At 54.4% G+C, this 20,533-nt stretch overlaps 2 protein-coding genes across 2 annotated transcripts in view; both read left to right on the top strand.

Annotated features, from left to right (window-relative positions):
* The window catches only part of LOC130682275 (zinc finger protein 709-like), a 100,585-nt gene that overhangs the window by 73,728 nt on the left and 6,324 nt on the right, over nt 1–20,533 (top strand). The window lies entirely within an intron of this gene.
* On the top strand, nt 12,759–17,752 carry LOC130682273 (ral-GDS-related protein-like). The gene is made up of 8 exons (XM_057496588.1): nt 12,759–13,406; nt 14,163–14,378; nt 14,690–14,793; nt 15,280–15,349; nt 16,079–16,144; nt 16,490–16,558; nt 17,423–17,544; nt 17,653–17,752. The coding sequence occupies exons 1-8, from the start codon at nt 13,110–13,112 to the stop codon at nt 17,738–17,740; spliced, it is 1,032 nt and encodes a 343-aa protein (XP_057352571.1). The 5' UTR covers nt 12,759–13,109; the 3' UTR covers nt 17,741–17,752.

The following is a 20,533-nucleotide window of genomic DNA, read 5'->3' as shown; positions in this document are numbered from 1 at the left end:
TCAGATCTCTCTACTTCTTGTCAATCTTCACATTCTATCGTGGCAGTCATGGCATCTTTCGCACTGAAATAAGCAGTCAGGGCCCCTAAATGGGCTGCCCAGGCTTGCCCTGACCCCTGAAGATCAGGTGCTGAACTCACCTTTCAGAGGCTGGCATCCCAGGTAAAAAATGTTAATGGATAGGTAATTCCAGGTTGCCCTCTTGAATAAGGCCAAACCAATTTATATCGTAGATTGCTATACACTCTTGCCTTCATAAAAATTGTACTTAACAGTATTAAGTGTGCTGTTTGCCAAGCAGTAACTGCATAATTTGGTGTGCTGGGTTAGAGGTCAGGGTTTGGGGGTCTCAGCGGGTCACTCTGCTTTGTATGGCTCAGTGATGGAGAACTGGAGTTGAGGGTGTTGTATTAGTTCGCTAGGGCTATCATAAAGTGCCACGACTGAGGGACTTAAGGAGCAGATTTTTTCTCTCACGATTTTTGAGGCTAGAATCTGAGATCAAGGTGTCAGCAGGGTTGCTTTCTTCTGAGAATCTCTCCTCGGCTCACAGATGGCTTTCTTCTCCCTGTGTCTTCACATGGTCTACCCTCTCTATGTCCATATTTCTTCTTGAAGGACAGCAGTCATGTTGGATTAGGGCCAACCCTGATGATCTCACTTTTATCTTAACTACCCTTTTTAATGACCCTACCTCCAAAGAAACAATGTGCTGAAGTATATATTTAAACATAGAGATTTTGGGAGAAGAGTTCAGCCCACAGTGTATTTGTTAATGAATACCATTCAAATTTGGAAATTTATATCGGCTAACTGATGGAGTGGGCAGGTCACCATGAATGGTGATGTCTTTTCCAGGTTTGAGGATTTGTACAGGTCCGTGTGGTCATTCTCTGGGGAGGCCCATGTGTGTCTGTGGTTGAGAGGCTGAAGTTTTAAGGAGGCCCAGGACCCCTCGGTGGCTGGACACACCTGGTGAACATTACTTTCCCTTCAGTCCTTCAAATAAGCTTAAATCTCTCTTCAAGGACTGGTTTTAGATGTGTAAGTATTATACATGTATATCTCCATGCATATATCTCACAAGCACACACAGAGACGCATGGATTTTCTGGAAAAGCAGTTGGTGCCTTTGGGGACAGTGGTTAAGATGTAGCCACTGTAGGTAAGAGAGGAGATTCATTGTACTGAAAGTACTTGAGACTTAAAAGCAAAGCGGAAGCTCAGCAGCTGTGCCTCAGGACCGCAGAGGCCTGCGGGGAAGGGACAGTTGACTTTTACAGGAGTGGATCCCGGCGTCTCTCAGAAGTTGCCCTCACCGATTTCTGCCCATGGGTGTCACCGCAGGTAGCTGCGCGCCTTTTCCTGTGTGGTGTCGTGGAATGAGGGCCCTGACCAGATCGTCGTGATGGCAGAGGCAGCTTGGGTGGTGAGGTCCGTCCTCCTGTGAACTTGGAGGATGTGGAGTCACAGGGAGCTCATCAGCATGACATGTGGCCATGTGGTGGCAAATGGGAACGAGGTGATGGCCAGGAAGTGCTGATCTGCCCTTGGAGTCTTTCCCCCAAGCTCCAGAGTTTGGGCTGCAGAGCCAGGAGTCCCGGCGTCGGGTCTGCTCCTTTGGGGGCAAAGCGTGGAGCCTGTAGTTTGTGTGTTTCTGTCTTCATGGGAAAAAGTGGTTTTGTGTGCCATTGAATGTTAGGTAATTTCAGAAATTCAAGTTGTATGTCTGATTGGCGCTCCTCCAAGGGGCCTCTGGGTAGTAAACTCCTTAAAGGAAGTAGCAAGAGAGCTGTGTTCTTAGGAGGTTAAGGGGGGATCTGGTAAGGGAATACAGCCACTGTAAGGTCATGTGCTTGTGCCAGGCAGATCTCGGTTCAAACTAGCTCAGACACAGAGCTTTGATATTTAATCGCAAAGCCTGAGTGTGACATAATAAGAACAGAACTCTGTCGCAGTCAGGTCACACTTACTGTTAAAAGGATAGAGATCAGGCGAAGGAGACGGGTGGAGCGTCACTCAGTGTGACTCAGGGTGGGCGCTGTGGGTCACGTGGCGTCGGGAGTGGCTGGGGAGGGAACATGCACAAAGGCGTCCTACCTGTCCTACCAGGCTGTAGGGGTCAAGCGCAGTGAAGACTGGATGCCCAGGCTCAGGTGACCCTGCCCGGGTGCCAGTGCCCCCTGCCTCCTGTCATGTTGATGCCACAAAGCAACACTGCCCACATGACTCCATTGTCAGGGGCAGCTGGGATTCCACGTCTGGAACTTTCCTGGACTCTGGCTTTTGTGCTGGTTGCCTTGGCTGGTGTCAATCTGTATCCATGAACTAATAAACCATAACAGCAGAACTGGGCTCAGTGGCTTCTCAGTCCCTCTGCGAGTTACCTAGTCTTAGGGAATATTCTCCCTGACCACAGGAGCTCTGTGCTGCCTTTTGGGTAATTTCTCGTTCACCAATTATGCCTTTAATACCTTTGATGGGCTTTCTTTTTTTTATTAAGGTGTCATTGATATATACTCTTATGAAGGTTTCACATGAAAAACAATGTGGTTACTACATTCACCCATATTATCAGGTCCCCCCCATATCCCATTGCAGCCATTGTCCATCAGTGTAGTAAGATGCCACGGAGTTAGTACTTATCTTCTCTGTGCTACACTGTCTTCCCCGAGACCACCCCACACCATGTGTACTAATCATAACACCCCTCAGTCCCCTTCTCCCTCCCTCCCCACCCACCCTCCCCCACCCCTCCCCCTTGTAACCACTAGTCCCTTCTTGGAGGCTGTGAATCTGTGGCTGTTTTGTTCCTTCAATTTTGCTTCATCATTATACTCCACAAATGAGGGAAATCATTTGGTACTTGTCTTTCTCTGCCTGGCTTATTTCACTGAGCATAATACCCTCTAGCTCCATCGTGTTGTTGCAAATGGTAGGATTTGTTTCTTTCTTATGGCTGAATAGTATTCCATTGTGTATATGTACCACATCTTCTTTATCCATTCATCTACTGATGGACACCTAGGTTGCTTCCATATCTTGGCTATTGTAAAAAGTGCTGCAATAAACATAGGGGTGCATATGCCTTGTTGAATCTGAGAACTTGTATTCTTTGAGTAAATTCCTAGGAGTGGAATTCCCGGGTCAAATGGTATTTCTATTTTTAGTTTTTTGAGGAACCTGTATATTGCTTTCCACAATAGTTGAACTAATTTACATTCCCACCAGCAGTGTAGAAGGGGTCTCCTTTCTCTGCATTCTCACCAGCATTTGTTGTTCCTAGTCTTTTCAATGTTGGCCATCCTAACTGGTGTGAGGTGATATCTCATTGTGGCTTTACTTTGCATTTCCGTGATAATTAGCGATGTGGAGCATCTTTTCACATGCCTATTGGCCATCTGAATTTCTTCTTTGGAGAACCGTCTATTCATATCCTCTGCCCATTTTTTAATAGGGTTATTTGCTTTTTGGGTGTTGACGTATGTGTGTTCTTTATATATTTTGGATGTTAACCTCTTGTCAGATATGTCATTTACAAATATATTCTCCCATACTATAGGATGCCTTTTTGTTCTGCTGATGGTGTTGTTTGCTGTACAGAAGCTTTTAAGCTTGATGTAGTCCCATGTGTTCAATTTTGCTTTTGTTTCCCTTGCCCGAGGAGATGCGTTCAGGAAAAAGTTGCTCATGTTAATATTCAGGAGATTTTTGCCTATGTTGTCTTCTAAGAGCTTTATGGTTTGATCACTTACATTCAGGTCTTTGATCCATTTTGAGTGTACTTTTGTGTATGGGGTTACACAATAATCCAGTTTCATTCTCTTGCATGTAGCTGTTCAATTTTTCCAACACCAGTTGTTGAAGAGGGTGTCATTTCCCCATTGTATGTCCATGGCTCCTTTATTGTATATTAATTGACCATATATGCTTGGTTTGATATCTGGGCTCTCTAGTCTATTCCATTGGTCTGTGGGTCTATTCTTGTGCCATCACCAAATTGTCTTGATTATTGTGACTTTGTAGTAGACCTTGAAGTCAGGAAGTGTAATTCCCCCTGCTTTATGCTTTATTCTTCCTTCTCAGGACTGCTTTGGCTGTTCGGGGTCTTTGGTGGTTCCATATGAATTTTAGAACTATTTGATCTAGTTTGTTGAAGAATGCTGTTGGTATTTCGATAGGGATCGCATTGAATCTGTAGATTGTTTTAGGCAGGATGGCCATTCTGACAATATTAATTCTTCCTATCCATGAGCATGGGATGTGTTTCCATTTATTGTTGTCCTATTTAATTTCTCTCATGAGTGTCTTGTAGTTTTCAGGGTAGGTCTTTCACTTCGTTGGTTAGGTTTATTCCTAGGTATTTTATTTTTGATGCAATTGTGAATGGAATGGTTTTCCTGATTTCTCTTTCTGCTAGTTAATCATTACTATATAGGAATGCAGCAAATTTCTGTGTATTGGTTTTGTGTCCTGCAACTTTGCTGGTCAGTTATTAGTTCTAGTAGTTCTGGAGTGGACTTTTTAGGGTTTTTTTGATTACCAATTCAATTTCGTTGCTGGTAATTGGTGTGTTCAGATTTTCTGTTTCTTCCTGGGTCAGCCTTAGAAGGTTGTATTTTTCTAGAAAGTTGTCCATTTCTTCTAGGTTATCCAATTTGTTAGCATATAATTTTTCATAGTATTCTCTCATAATTCTTTGTATTTCTCTTGTGTTTGTAGTGATTTTTTCTTATTTCTGATTCTGTTTATGTGTGTAGACTCCCCTTTTTTCTCTGATGTGCTTTTAATGTACAAGTGTGTGTGTTTCTTCAGATAGACTTTTTTCCAAATGTGCCTGCTTGTTTCTTTATAGATCCTAGTTTTTTAGACATTTTAAAATACTTTATTCCTTAAAATATTTCAAATACACTATTAAATGTGCTATCCCTTGTAATTCTAGCATCTGTTGTGTCTGCATGGTTGATTCTGATTCACCAAGTCTGGGAAGGCCCTTGATGAATAATGTTTTATTAATCCTGACGTTACCCCACCTGTGAATAGTGTTTGGCAAACAAATGTTGGTGTATGTATGATTTTTGATTAGCAAGAGGATTTAATGGCTACTTATTACAGAGACTTCTGCTTTGTGGGATAAATGGCATACTGAATGTAAAATTGCAGACTATTCCAATAGTATTTTCCTTCTATAGCATGTTGTTTTTGAAAACTGCCTGTGTTGACGCAGCCTATGTGGTGAAAATAAGCAAACTGCCCTCCTTTATGTCCCTTCTGGAGCAACGAGTGGACAAACACCTATAGTGGACAGCAGCAGGATATCACAGGAAACCCTGTTAATCAACGATGTGGCCGTGGACTTCCCCTGGGGGGGAGGGCAGCTCCTGGCCCCCACTCAGAAGGGTGTGATGTTATACCGGGACGTGATGTTGGAGAACTACAGCGACCTGGTGTCAGTGGGTGAGGACAGCTCCCCTGTGTCACCAGGGGGCCCCCTTCGGTGGCCTTTTCTCCCAGCTGCTGAAATCTCTGGCATGTCCACAGTGCTCTCAGCAGTGGCTCCTCAGATCCTCTGGCGTCAGACAAGCATACATAATGTTCCCCCTCTTGACAGAAGTCTCTGCTTTGCTGATGTGAACACTGTCTAGTCCCTAAATGTAGTATTCTCCCATCTTGACATCCCAGCCCAATCCCGCAGGTCTAAGTCTCTCGTTATTTCCCACCAACAGGGTATGAAGCCAGCAAGCCAAACACACTCTTCAAGTTGGAACGAGGGAAGAGCCGTGGATGGTAGAAGATGAAGCCCACAGTCGGATCTGTGTGGGTGAGCGGGGCAGAACCAGCCAGCTGGGCAGCTGAGAAAGGCATAGTCGGGTCGGTCAGAGAAGCCTCCCCAACTATGCGTGTCTGAGGATGTGTAGACGGCTGCTCCTTGAATGCTTCCCATGAGAGAGCCTTCTCTTGGGAGGAGTCTAGGGGGGAATACACCCCTTGGTATTCTGAGAGCTGATCCCACCAGATCCCTGTTTATTTTAGGTACATCTTGATTTTGTTGTTGTTTTTCACCCAGTTCTCTTCATCCTACATTTCTCAAATCTCCTTTTTGTCCATTGTCACAGTGTCTCTGCCTATTTTTTTCACCTCCCTTGCTGTGAAATTCCATCTCCACTCCTCACTCCAAGCAGGTCTTAGAATTCAGAACAGTCTTCTAACTGGTCATATTCCTGCTCCCTGAGGAAAGAGTGACTTCCCTTCCTAACTCTCAACCCGCCATTGGATGTTGTGCCCACACCATTAGCTTATCTCTGTGTTTATATGGTTTCATAGCTTCTTGCTATGAATGTCTTGTGTTCCACTGAAAATTTGTATGTTGAAATCGTAAACTCCAAGGTATTCGTATTAGGAGGCAGAGCCTTTGAGAAGTAATTAGGCCATCAGGGCCCAGAGAGCTGCCTACTGACGATACCGGAGTGCTGATTGGCCTTTTTCCAGCTCAGGAGGTGGCTATGAGTTATTCTTTTTTTTAAAGCCTTTTAATTTTTTTTTTTAAAGCTTCATTAAAAAAAAAACTCTTGACACCAACTAATTTTCTTATTGTAGTAAAACACACAGCGCGAGACCTACACAACAATGTTCAAGTGTACCATATTACCTGTAAGCACAACATTGTACGCCAATTGTCTAGAGCTGCCCTGTGTGTGACAATACGCTTTTTCTTGCTGATAATTTTCAAAATTATCGTTGTGACCTCTCTGAAAGGCGATTTGGAGTAAATTCATGTATTTAACGAAAATACAGCCTAGCCTGAAAAATTTTAAACATTAAAGTAAAACACAATCCACTGATGGAAGAAAATTATGCAAATCATGTATCTCATAAGGGACTTGAATAGAAAGTATCAAAAGACCTCTTAAAACTTAATTATAAAAAGTCAAATAACTCAATTTAAAAACAGCAAAGGTTCTGATTCACATTTTTTTTGAGGAAGACATGCAAGCGGCTCAAGAAAAGACCCCATTAGTCAACGAGGAACCGCAAACCAAAACCCCAGTGAGATACTACTTCATAACCACCGGGATGGCGAGAATCAAAAGGTGAGATAATAAGTGCAGAAATATATGGAGAAATATGAAATCTTTATATTCACACTGATGTGAATATAAAATGGTGTAGCCATTTTGGAAAACAGTCTGGCAGTTCCTCAAAAAGTAAACCTAGAAATACCATATGACCCATTACTTCCTCTCGTAGGTATATGCCCAAGAAAAATGAAAGCATATCTTTGGACAAAAAACTTGTACATGAATTTTATAGCAACATTATTTATCATAGTCAAAAGCTGGAAACAACCGAAATGTCCGTTAAGGCATGAATAGGTCAAGAAAGTGTGATATATCCGTACAGAGGAATATTATTGGGTCACAAAAATTGTTACATACCAAAATTCAGCTGAGTGAATTTGACGATTAATTGGTTTTATTCAGCCATTCAGTAAAAACAGGCGTTATATCCCATGTTCTGAAGGGCTGTAGGGAAGGAAAGGCTTTTTAGGAAAGAAAAGATACTTTTAGGCTTAAGACACCTTTCTGTGGGAGTCTACGGGGCAAATTACCTCACTAGTGATGACTAGCAATTCCAAATTGACTGATCAAGATCATAGTCTTGAGATAGGCCAAAACTACAATAGGTTAGGTATTAAGTCTTTCTTTATTATTAAATATCGGCTTATTATTAAGCCCAGATATGGGGCTTAGCCTGAGTTACCCCATCTTGGGCCTGCTCCTTTTTTTCAAAGAATGAAGAATTGATATTAGTCACAACATGGTTGTACCTTGACAAAGTCATGCTGAGTGCATAGGCTGTTGGGGAAGAAAAGGTCAAGGTTCTTCTCACTGGTGCAATAATTAAACTGACATTAGACGGATAAGCAGAATATCAAATTTAATTTTGTATGCATGGGAACCCTTCATACATGAGAGGTTCAAGGATAAATAACATGAGGTATTATTATACTGTGTAATATATACTATTGAATACATATATTAAAACAGATACAATGAGGTGTGTATGTCATCGAGCTAAGGAGTGGGGCAGTAGGTCTGGACATAAAGGCCTCCGTGGGTCCCCTCTTCTCATTTCCCCAACTTGTCCATGTGCTACAAGTGGGGGAGGGGCTCTTGAGAAAATTCTGCCTGCGAGTATTAAATGCAAGGCTGCCGGCTCCAGGCAGTTGCAAGGAGACACTCCCTTGCTGATTCTAACAGCAACATTTGCACAATTTGAACACATGGGCCACGTCCACTGGAAATCTGAACCGCAGATGGCAGTTCCTGTCTTGTCAGCCAGCACTGATATTCCAATAAACGCTTAGAGCTGTGTTTTTCAACTTGTGGCTATCTTCGGGGGAATAAAGTCAGAAACTCTCCCTCAAGGCATTTCATGATCTGTTTTGGGGCTGCTCTTAAGGGAATGTAACAGTAAGAGATAAATTTGTAATAGAACAAAAGGGGAATCAAATCTTTGTTCAAAACTGAACACTAACATTTACTGGAAAGTGAACTCAAACAGCCCCAGAAACTTTGTCCACTAATGGGCGGGGGTGGGGCGGGGCGGCAGTTTCTTCTTCTTCTCTAGATTTTCTGCGTCTGAGGGTCAGAGTTAAAGCGGAAAGCTGATTTTGTTCAACCGCAAGCATCCAGTGCCCGGGGACTGAGGAGGAGCAGAAAAGAAAAACAGAAAGCTAGTGAATCAGTGCAGGAATGTCTGCTTGGGCCCTTGCAAGCTGCCTACTTCATGTGTCTGCACCCTAGCCCCTCTCCCACGGTTTCCCCTCGAAAAGCCCTGACCGCTTGTGTGTCGGGAGGACGGTGCTTCTCTAAGGCAGGAGCCTGCCACTCCCTCGTTTGCTAGCAAGTCAATAAACTATTCTTTCCTTTCCTCAAAACCTGGTCGTTGTGTTTTGTGATTTGATCTCAGGGACGAGGACCGGGTCTTGGTATCAGGAGCAGCACCCCCCACCCCGACCAAGTGCCCGCAGTGCCGCTCCTTCAGTGTCAGAGGCCACAGGGTCGAGCTGTTCAGGGACGCAGAGCTCCCGGCTTCCTCCTTGCTAGCCACGGGGGACTGTGCCGGCCAGGAGTTCGTGCTGTGTGGCAGGGCAAGTACAAGCCTCTAGAACTCCCTCCGAAGTATATATTGAAAGCAGTAATGCCTTCCAGGAGAGGATACAGACTGGAGTTACCACCACGGACTTGAAAGATGTCGGGGTGGTGATTTCCACATACCCTTATTGAAGTCACTCACGGGGCCTACTCAGAAAACGGATGGATGGATCTTGGAGATGACTGTGCATGATTATCACCGTGATCGGAGTGTCTCAAATTGCAGCTACTGCTGCACGTGGGGCTTCATCACTTGATCCCCAAGCACCCAGTGTGTAAGTATTGGTCAGGAAAATGCTCTCTGTTCTCCTCCTATGAGTAAAGACCAGCAGGGCAGTTAGCTTTCAGCCGGCAAGGAGAGAAAACTATCTCAGAGGCATATCAGACCTCCAGACTTAGGCTGTCATTTAGTCAGAAGGAACCTTCATCTCCTTTTCCTTCCAGAAGATGTCACACTGGCCCATCCCAGTGATGGTACTAGGCTGACTGGACCCAGTGATCAGGAAGTACAGCTCATCTAGGCATGTTGATAGCACAGTCACGTGTCAGAAGGTGGGAAATAAATCCAACAAAAATTCAGGGACCTTTCATCTTAGAGAAGTTTCTAGAAGTCTATCGTGTGGACATGCCAAGCTCTCCTAAGGTGATGAATAAGGTGCTGTACCTGGACCCCTCCTCCACCCCCCACACACAAAGGGCACAGCAGCCGGGTGGACCACCTCGGATTTCAGAGGCAGCATAGACCTCATTTCCAGTGTGCTACTCTGACCCATTTACTGTTTGGTCTGAAAAGCACATAGTTTGAGAGCAACCCGGACCTTTGGAAGGTGGATGCCAGTAGATGGCAACACCTGTATCTCCTCTCATTGCTGCCCCTTCAAGGTGCACACCTGAAAACAGCCTAGCGTGAGACCGACTTGCCCAAGATCACAAGGCACAGACCCCGGCCTGACTTGCGTGGTGTTCCACGCTCCATGCCAAGCCTGGTTGGCATTCTTCCATCTCTGAGTCTGTGCGTCGCACACACGTGACACCAGCCCCCAGGAGCTGGAGGGGTCATCCATGTATCCCTGGGGGTGTCCCTAGGGAGGAATGTCTGGCATGACCCTCCCTGTGCAGGTTGGGACATTGGGCAGCTGCTGTGGCTTCAGCGTGACAGGGAACTGGTGACAAAAAGCGGCCTGAGCTCAGCTCTTGTCTCCTCAGAGCTGGGACCCTGGTGTCATTGCCAAAGAGCGAGGGGAGGGCTCTGGTGGAGATCTGTGTACTCATGCACGGCAAGGGCCAGGAGGGTGGGCAGTCAGCAGCCCAGAGGGGCATGGGGGCGAGTCTGAATTCAGGGAGGGGCCCAGGAAATGGACCCTTGAAGAAGTGATGTCACTGAAGATACGCCCAGTAGAACCTGAACTGTGACCCGGACGGAACCCAGCTCCTGGTCGCAGACCCCAGTCCTGCTCACTTGACCGGAGGCGCTCGACAGAGCAACATGCGGTCTTGTTGTGCGGAGCCTTCTGAAGGCGTGGGAGTCAGGGAAGCCGAGAGGAAGAGTCTTCCTGCTCGCTGTGGGCGTTGGCTGAGAGACCACCTTCGCCTCTGTCTGTGTGTCCCGAGGAGCCCCGAGGTAACACAGGGCAGCCCAGAGCGGGCCACTCCAGGGCCAGGCCACGAGTGTGAGCCGTCCCGGGCTGACCTTTCCCCCGGCTCCTTGTGTGTGTGCGGAGGGCGTGGGGCATGGGGGGGACTGAAGGCTGGGCAGGAGGGGGCGGTGAGTGTCGGGACCAGGAGCTTCCACCCACATGTTAGTCCTGAGCCTGGGGGGTGTCCTCTCCTTCCCCCAGGGACTGGAGGTCTAGGCAGATGGCCCTGTGTGCCTGATCTCGGGGGCAGGGTTTGGGTTCCACATTGCCCCCTGTGGGGAGGTCCACGCAGCCCCGGTTGCCTCCTAGCCCGCTACCAGGCTACGGCTGTGAAGAGCTCCACACTGGGGAGTGAGGAGGAGCTCATGGATGGATTTACCTACTCCATCTCCCTGGACCCGGGGCAGGCTGCCTACACCCCAGGACTGCCCCACGAGACTGGTCAACAGACCCACTCCAGAGGGCCTGGAACCTCGCTCCCGGGGGCAGTCCGTGCCTCTCCTTGCTTGCATCCCAGGGCGCTGGGGGCTCTCGGGTGAGCTGCAAACCTCCCTCCTGGTGGTTCCTGGGTTTCCCACCGACTATCTCCCTGCTGCCCCCCTCAGCGTGAACCTGAGCCATCTGTCCATGGGACTGAGGTCCCCAAGCGCAGGGCTCCCCGGACAGGCGTGAGGAGGAAGGGGAGAAAGCACACGGGACGAGTGGAACCAGCTCCAAACACCAGCCGGAGCGCTCCCGAGGCCACCCTCCCTCCCGAGGACGCTGACCAGCCCACCACGGGCCAGCGGCTCCCCCGGTGAGCACCCACCCCCTCCTCGGCACAGTCGGGCCTCTGCCCACAGCCCACGGTGTGTCTTGAGTGTCCCCACATGTGTCTGAGCCTCAGCGTGCTCCTCTGACGGGCAGGGTGGCTGGCGATCAGCCTGCTAGGGTGCCCATGGGGAACATGGGAGGAGCTTAGAGGGGCTCCCCTGGCGCCCGGCAGTGCAGAAAGGACGGCCGGCCAAGCTGGGCCACTTCGGGGCTTACTTCTCTTTACCCGATGAAAAGCCTTTGGCCTCACCCATCAGTGGCCTGAAGCCTGGCTCACTTGGAAAAGCACATGGGAAGCAGCCTTTTGGAATGGAGGCTCACGATTCCCTGGGGCTGTGCCCGGTCCTTGTCCTCATCATGGCCACAACGAGGCACCTCTGGGGACAGCAGAGGGGTACCTGGGAAGGTTCGGGTAGGACTTCCTTCAGCCACAATAGGTATGCAGCACCCACTTTGTGCAGACCCGTTGGGGTCACTTAGCATAACTGAGTGAAGGAAGCAGACACAGTACTGGGACCCCATCCCGTGTGGAGTCGGGCAGTCACTTCAGGCGTCATCCGCAGGTCACAGCCGGGAAGCATCACGGGTGATACCCTCACGGCCTCCTCATGTAATGGGGGGCATGACAAGGGGCCAGAGGAGGATCTGAGAAAGTGAGCGTTCACTGGGCCAGGAGGGGGCACTGCCTATGTGCACAAAATGGGTGGAGGAGGCGTTTAGGCCTTGGGGCAGGGAGAGCCCAGCAGGTCACTCATCTTTGGATTCCCATGGGCGGGCTGGCGACTGGGGACTTCCTAGTCGGGAGCATGGGAGAGGATGGGGTCCCAGGACAGACACGCAGGGTCAGGAGGGGGGAGGGGCAGGGGCCTGGACAGGCAGGGGAGTGCACAGCGGCCAGGCCCACACAAGGGTGGACCCGGAGGGCAGTGTGGCTGGAAAGACCAGGCTTCTCACTCGGCCACCCCCAGGCCTTACCCCAGCTGCAGGATGGGACAGGCTAGGCGCCCTGCCTGGGAGCCCGAGCATGTGCCCTGCGCCATCGATGCCAGCCAGCTTTCATCCACCCTGGTGGGCCAAGTCCTCCACCACTTGGTCCAGGAGGAGCACCTGGGGCCCACGGTGGCAGAGCTGGAAGGTGAGGGGCTGCGGCCAGAGGACCATGTAGGGTGGGCTTCCCGGACTGGGGTTCCCTTCAAGGCAGTGAGGGCTCTCCTGTGATCCTAAGGCGCGGGGAATCAGGCCCGCGGTGACCCTTTCTCTGTGTCCTGCTCCAGAACCACGGCAGACGCAGCTGGCTCCAGAGACATGGGGAGGGCCGGCTTCGTCGCCTGAGCCCGTCCAGGAGCTCCCTGAGACCCCTGTGCTGGAGCGACGGCCGGTGTCACCTGCTTCCGCCCCTGCAGAGCCGGAGGATGTCCCAGCAGTGGCCTCAGCCCAGGGGCCAGGCCCTGAGCTGGAGCCCCATGAGCCCTCGGGCCTGGGGCCCAGGGCACTTGCTGGAATGGCACCAGGTGTGGCAGAGCCAGGTCCAGGTCCAGAGCCCACCGGCCCCTGTGCTGCGAGCCCCTGGGACATCCCAGGACTGGTCTCAGGCCCCGAGCTGGAGCCCCGTGAGTCCTCGGGTGCGGGGCCCGTGTCACCTGCAGGAATGGCACAGGGCCTGGCAGAGCCAGAGGTGGTCCTGGAGCCCACCAGCCCCTGTGCCGTGAGCACCCGGGATTTGCCGAGGGAGAGGGTGCGGACCATCCTGGCGTTTGCCCCACGCCTGGTGGCCGAGCAGCTGACCCTGATGTGTGCGGTGAGCGGAGCGGGCTCTCGGGGTCGGGGGTGGGCCTTCCCTGTGTCACGGGCTGCCCCAGACCTGCCCGCCCCTGACGTGGACTCCTGTGATGTGGGCCCACGTCCCAGCTTCCCCACGGACTCACCATGTGCCCTGAGAGACTCTCCTCACCCCCAAGCCCTCACTGACCACACGGGGACAGTAGGGCTGGCCCTTAGGGATCCTTGCAGACCAAGGAGGAGGAGCGGAGGGAAGGTGGGCAGGGCCTGGCCGGGCAGGGAGGGGCAGGGCAGGGGAGGGGTGCTCAGGGAGGTGCTGCCAGGGCCTTAGGTACTCGGGCCATTGGCCTGGCAGGCTCCTATGGCCTCCGCACTTCAGAGGCCCCTGCCATGGACCTGACTGCGTGGGAGACACAGACACCAACAAAGGCCCTGGGTGGAGTTGTTTCAGGGGAGACTGCACCTGAGTGGGGAGCGGGATCCACGGGGTGGCAGCATGGGAGGCAGATGCCCCAGGCTGGGCAGGCGTGAGCTGCCTTGTGCCTCAGGGAGGACGTGAGTGAGGGTCCCTGTGAGCAAAGCCCCTCTGTGCCCCATCACTGTGGGGCCCTGTGCATCCGGTCCTGGGCGCCTCAGTGGACGGGGTCTGGAGTCCGGACGGCCACAAGGCTCACAGCACGTCCCCAGCTGCCTGGGCCCCAGCTCTGACCAGTGACCCTGCCTGGGAACAGGGGCACCAGGGGCACAGCTGGATGACACCTCTTATCATCCCCAGGAGCTGTACAGTAGGGTTGAATGTGGTGAATGCAAGGTCTACGTAGAGAGACAACCACTGAGGGAAGCCATTGTGCTCCTGGCCCCCAACATCCTTAACGTCATCAGGCAGTTTGGTACCACGTTTCATTGGGTCATCTCCTCCTGCCTGAGGGCCCCGAGCAGGATGGCCCAGGACAGGGCCCGAGTGGTGGAATTCTGGATCCAGGTGGCCAAGGTCTGTCATGGGACGGCCCCCGGGGTCCCCTCCTTGGCCAGCTCTCAGGATGGGTGCCTGCGGTCTACCCTGCACGGTCCCTGGGGCCTCCTGCCAGGGGCGTGCGGACCTGGACTCGCAGGCCCCGGGGGAGGGACAGCCATCCCCGGCCCCTTCCTTGGGTTGAGCCACAGTCCTCCACCCAGGAGGGCTGCTCACCAGGTACCAGGTGTGCTGGGCTCCCTGGGTGTCTGTCTCCTTAAGGACAGGAGTTCATGGGGGGACAGAAGCAGAGAAGCAGGCCACGCTCTCAGCTCTGTCTTCCCTCCCAGGAGTGTCTGGCTCTCAGAAATTTCGAGTCCTTCCGTGCCATCATCTTCGCCCTGCAGCGCCCTCCTGTACGTCGCCTGGAGAGCACCTGGGCACATGTTTCCTGGTGGGTAGCCCTGTCCCTGGGACCAGGGCACCTGAGTGGACAGGGACACCCCTACACCTTGCAGTGTCCCTCAGTGGGCTGGGACTTCCTGGGAGGCGGCAGAGCCTAGGGGCGGGGATGGCGGGCTCTTGGGGGCCCCTGTGGGTTAGGCCACGGGTACCCCTGCAGGAATCAGTTTCCTGCAATGTTAGGTGTGGGTTGAAGCCCATTGGAGATCTTGAGCTTGTGCTCTGCAGCAGGAGGTCTCTGCCCCAAGGACAGCGACCTTGCCCAAAGCAGATTCGCCCCTGGGAGAACTGGGAATGGAGGCCCCGGGGGGAAACATGAAGGCCCCTCCACAGGCCACGGATTCCCCGGAGCTCAGGGCCATGGTGGAAAGCCTCCTGCGGGCTAGTGGGCCTTCTAGGATCTCCAGGAAAAGGGGTCGGCCCCGGGACTCTCCGCCTGCTGGCCACATGCGTCCCTCCTCCTCTCCCCTCCCCATAGGAAGAGCTCCTGGATCTACAAAAAACTTAAAAAGAGGAACAAGGGGCTTAAAGGGAAGCAGCTCCTCAAGGTAAATGGGGGCTGGAGGTCTGGAAGGGAGGGGTCCTTGGGGCAAGTCCTCTGCCGCGCTGTGGCAAAGCTTTGGGGAAGACTCGAGGAGTGCGGGGTGAGACGGGGAAGCTGATGGGGAAAGTAGGGTCCCCCAGGCCTATGAGGGCCTCGTCTGTCTCCCTCCCTGGCTCCACTTGACTGTGGGCCTGGCATCCAGTGAGGACCCAGGGGACAGACCCCCGGTCAGGGCTGGGGATGGCGTGGCGTCGGCAGCAGGGTTGGGGCCCGTGGCTGAGCAACGTCGGCTTGTCCCCTGGGTCCTCTGAGCCTGTCACGGACCCTCTGTGGCCTCGGGCTCCTCATGTGCACATGGAGGGTTGCCGTCACCCTGGGGTGTGGGCCTCCCTGGTGAGCAGGGTCCAGGGAGCCCAAGACGCGCTTCAGCTTTGTGCACCCCCCCTGGTCATGGGAGGGGAGCCGTGCTGATAGCCGGGTGACAGTGAGGGCTCAGGGCACCCTGGGAGGCAGAGGGACCTCCCCTGACCCTCTCAGGGCGGCGGCCGTGGCCCAAGGACCCCCATGAGTTTGTGTGTGTTGGAGCTGGGGTCGCTCTAGGCTGAGAGCCTGCTGGAGGTGGGGACAGCGTAGGTGCCAGGGGGCTCGGGCGAGCCATCCATCCACCACGGTCTGGCTGTGGGAGGCCACGTGGGAGGGGAGCATGAGCACCTGAGCGTCGTGCACCTTGCAGGAGGCGAGGGCCATGTTGAGGCGATGGCCGCCGTCCCCCAGGGCATCCCAGGATATGAAGACGCAGGTGAGCGTGGCGTGGCCAGGGTCGGGGCGGTGGGGTGACCCTGCACCTGCTCCTGGTCCCACAAGCTCTGAACTGCCAGCTCTGGGGTGACCAGGAGGAGGGCGAGAGCAGCTGGGTACAGGGGGAAGTTGGAGGACAGGAGCAGGGACCACAGGACCTGGGACTGGCCAAAAGCCAACCCTGGGAGGGACCAGGAGGGGAGAGCAGGTGGAAGGGAAGGAGGGAGGCCGCACAGGGTGGGTGGTCCAAGGGAGCTGGGGGCTGCGGGTGTGGGGTTCAGGGGAGGCTCTGTGGGCACCCCTGCGGCAGGTGGGGACTCATCACCTCCCCACCCCGGTGGCACAGGGCATGATCCCGCCGCTCGGACTGATCCTGTACGAAGCCTTAGAGAAACAACAGGAACATCATGTGGACGTGAGTGATCCATCAGGGCTCAGGGGGGCAGGATGGTGAGCTTTAGGGAGGAGAGAGCCCCCAGTGAGCCCGGACCTCTCAGCACCAGCCACCCCCCTCCTGAGTCCCCCCTCCACCCCAGGACCTGGGCTTCTTGGAGAGGACTGCCAGAAGGACCCACCTAAGCCCGGTCCTGGCCCCAGGGCAGGTGGGGCTGAGGGCTCCAGGGGGCAGCATGTGGGCAGGACTGGTCTCCCCGTCAGGCCCTGCCCTGGGGGAGGGATGCTGCTCCTTCAGGGCAGGAAGCACATCGGGGGGCTGGCAGTGCCTTCCCGCCTGAGGCCTCAGCTCCCCAGTGCAGTCCCCGCTTCTCGGTAGCCCCGAGCCCGGGCCAGGCCCGGGTGCTGTTTCTGGGCAGGCCTGCCCCTTGGAGGGCCCTGGCGGTCCTCCACCTTGAGAAAGGGTGGGGACGTTCCGGCCTCCTTCTGGGCTCAGAGGGCTGTTTCCGATGTACTTTGGCCGCCTTGCTGCCTTCCAGGGTGATGGTATAAAATAGAGAGAGTTGAGTGCCCAGCCATGAAAGGTGAGGGATGTAGTCAAGACCCCCCGGGCAGGACCTTGTCCGGGCCATCCCCTGGGTGTAACGCGTGTTGAGAGAGTTAAGACATGCAGGGCTCAGGACACTAAAGGCTTTGTTAGGTGGGGGATGGGGTGGCATCAAGGCCGCCTTCCTGGAGGAGGAGCTGGAGACCCAACAGTGGGAACAGGCAGGGCTGGATGGCATTGGAAGCAAGGCGGGTTTCCGTGAGCAAAGATCCAGGACCATCGCAGTGCCCCACTCCTCAACCCCCTCCTTGTCTGCATCCTGTCCTTCCTCTGCCCCAGGTCACTGACTTCCTAGAGGAGATCGTCATATACAGGTTCCTGGCCAGGCAGTATGACCTGGAGCCCAAGGAGCACTTCCTGTCCTTTTTCCAGAGACTGAAGCTCCTGCGTGAGGAGCAGAGGTGAGGCTGCCAGGAGTGGGGTGTGGGCTGTAGCTGCCGGCAGGCTCTGGGGGAAGGGCCCCCTGCCATGTGGCTCCAGGGGCTCACAGGTGGCCCTCTGTCCTGCAGCTACGGCCTGTCCTACCACCTGGAGCCCCCAGGTCAGAGGGCAGGCAGAAAAGGACTGTTAAAGTTCTTCAGGTCCCTCAAGATTTAAACTTACGGGCCACGGCCAGGTGAGTTTCTGGGCTGGGGCGATCGGCAGGGGGCGGGCTGTTCCCCAGCCTCAGGGAAGCTTCGGGCCATGCTGGGCGTGGGGGCGTCCTAAAGACCGGGGCGGCTGGGGTCCCAGCTCCACTGCCGACCAGGCCTGTCAGGCTGAAGGGTGGTTCCCTTCCCCTCTGGGACCCAGCCTCCTCCTCTGTGAGTAGGTGACGCTCAGGAGCCTTCCCGTGACAGGGACCCCCCGGGTGCTGGTGATTGACAGGACCCTCCGTGCAGGGCCCGGGGCCCAGGGGGCAGTGGGGACGGGGTGGAAGCAGGATAATGGGGGGAACCTGGGATGACCGGTCTCTTCTGATCACCCGCGTGGCCCTGTAGCTGCTGTCATCGGGCCCGCGGCCCTGCTGGTGTCCTGGCTGCATGTGGAGGAGAGCTGCTTCCCCTCCGGGCAGGCGGCCCCTGGCGCCCCAGGACCCCAGTCTGCTTGCTGCTCCTCTTCCTCCCGCTGCTCATCCGGAGCCTCTGCTGGGGCGGCTGCTCTGGCACCTCCTCCGTCGGCAGACTCGGGCAGCTCCCCCGGCTGCCGCTGTATCCTCAAGGACCCGTATGTAGCTGCGGCGCACCTGGCCACCTTCGTGCGGTGTCGTCCCCTCTGCTCGTGGCCCGTTGGACAGAGGCGAGCCGCCCCACCGTGTGGAGGATGTTCCCCTTCGTGCAGGTGGCCTCCCGCCGTGACACCAACTCCTGCCTGGGCGCCGTCAGCCACCGAGTCGTAGCCACAGGGTTCCAGGAATAGGTGGGGGCTGTCCTCACCAGGCCCGGCCTTTCCCGGGACGGACATAGACACGGCGCAGTGCCGCGTGGGACCACGGCCTCCTGGTGCCCAGCGGAGGCATCCGAGGATGCAGGGGTGGCCGACTGTCGCAGGGTCCCGGGGCTTGCTTACAGGGGAGCCCCCGGTGCAACTTCCTCCCGTCATCCCTGAGAAATAGCCTCCCCAGGCACAGTGTGGTCTGGGTGTTGTCTCTGAGGTTTATGGTTCCCGGGGGTTGGGGTCATCTCTGTGCAGAATGTAATAAATGCTGAACGGATTGCCACCACACTGCTCTTTCTTCTCAAAGCTCTGCCCCTCCTGCGGACTCCGTGCGCCCCAGCCCACCCCACCCCAGCCCTCAAACTCTCTGATGCAGGGTGGCCCTGACCTCCGCCAGGTTGTCCTCCATCCTCTGTCCTCCCCCCATAAGGTGCTCAGGAAGAGCAGGGTGCTCCAAGCCCCAGGGGGGCACACCTCGGCAACACTGTGGAGGCCTGTTCAAACAGAAACTGAACCTTCTTTCCTGTCACCTATAGATTATGATCAGACACCGAAACTTGTTGATTAGAAGCCCCAGGGTGTCTCTTCACGTCTTGAACACCACTGCAGATGTACCCAAGTAGATCCCACGGCTGCAGGGCGCCAGTCTAGCACCGTCCCATTTAATGAGACACAGCTGCTCCACACATTCCAGAAAATTCCTTTGCGAAAAACTTTGAACTTGGTCTCTCAAAGCACCTCCAAGAGGTGCACGCCTTCCACTGGGGGGGCTTTGTCTGAGCCCACTTTCTCCACGCTTCACACCTCAGAGCACCCCCCAAAGCTCCCGGGTTCCCAGTCTTTCCCCATGGTGCCCCTCAGCCGCCCATCCCCAGGCCAGGCTGGTGTGAGGCCCCTGGTGTCCCGCTCCTGGGTCCTGGCTGAGCGGCCTGATGTCTGCGACAAAAGACTGGGGAGGCTGAGCGGAGGCACTTGGCTGTGATTCTCCCCATACGCTCCCCCAGGACTCTCAGGATGTGCTCACCCTCCCAGGAGGGGAGGCCTGGCCTGGAGGGGAGCTCCAGGATCAGCACAAACACCCCCTTGGGGAGCTCCAGGATGGAGAGAGGCTCCAGGATGGAGAGGGTCTCCAGGCCTTATGCTGCAGGGGGAGCCCCAGACTGGGACTGGGGAAGCGGACGTGGGCCCTCCTCACAGCCTCAGGTGACCAGGTGACAGGAGGTAAAATCGGGACACCCACGCCACCCCGCCCTCCTTCCCCTGGACCTTCCCACAGCACCCTCAGAGCCATCTGCCTACACGGTGGTCCCAAGGGATGACCTCAGGCTCCCCGGCCACAAAGGGAGTTAGGTTTGGGCAGGAGGAGGGCAGGCGGGCCCCTGGCAGGGCTGTGGCACAAGTCAGACCTGTCATCCTGCACGGCCCACCCGCCTCAACCTCACACAGAAGAGCTTCTGGGCCCAGAAACAAAGCAGCAGCCCTGGGCCTGGTGGGTGGTCACTGGGTCAGCGGTCCGTCCTCCCCCAGTGTGTGCAGGGGCCCCAAGTACAACACGGCCTGGGCTGCTGGTGCTGGGCCACCAGGCTCACATGGCTGTGGGCTGCAGCGCACCTGCCCCACCCGGCGTGTGCTGGGGAGGTGGCAGGGCCCTCTGGCCCCTGGTGCGCTCCTCTGCACCCAGGCACGGGCCCTGGGGGCTCCCCGTCTTCAGGCTCTTCAGAGAAGCTGATGATGGAGTTCATGTTCACAGGCTCAGAGAATGAACTTTGCAAACACTCAAGGTAGGAGAGCATGTGCGAGGCTTTTATTTAGAGATAAAGCAGAGGACAGAGCTCCTGGCTTGCCCCTGCCCGGAGGGGATAAGATAGCCCCGGGGTGATGCACAGTCTAGGGGATTTATAGGCAGGTGAGAGACAAAGGGCCAGGGATGCAGACCTGCAAAAGGGTCCCCTAATGCTTATCTTTGAAGAGACA

This window comes from Manis pentadactyla (assembly GCF_030020395.1).
Source record: "Manis pentadactyla isolate mManPen7 chromosome 15 unlocalized genomic scaffold, mManPen7.hap1 SUPER_15_unloc_1, whole genome shotgun sequence".
NCBI lineage: Eukaryota > Metazoa > Chordata > Mammalia > Pholidota > Manidae > Manis > Manis pentadactyla.
Note: the sequence above shows the minus strand (reverse complement) of the source record. Positions and strands in the feature narration are given on the sequence as shown.

Coding starts and splice junctions, on each gene's coding strand:
- LOC130682273 (XM_057496588.1), top strand. CDS start 13,110: ATGGCACCAGGTGTGGCAGAGCCAGGTCCAGGTCCAGAGCCCACCGGC. Junction 14,379..14,689: donor TCTGGATCCAGGTGGCCAAG/GTCTGTCATGGG, acceptor CTTCCCTCCCAG/GAGTGTCTGGCTCTCAGAAA. Junction 17,545..17,652: donor CTCCTGCGTGAGGAGCAGAG/GTGAGGCTGCCA, acceptor TCTGTCCTGCAG/CTACGGCCTGTCCTACCACC.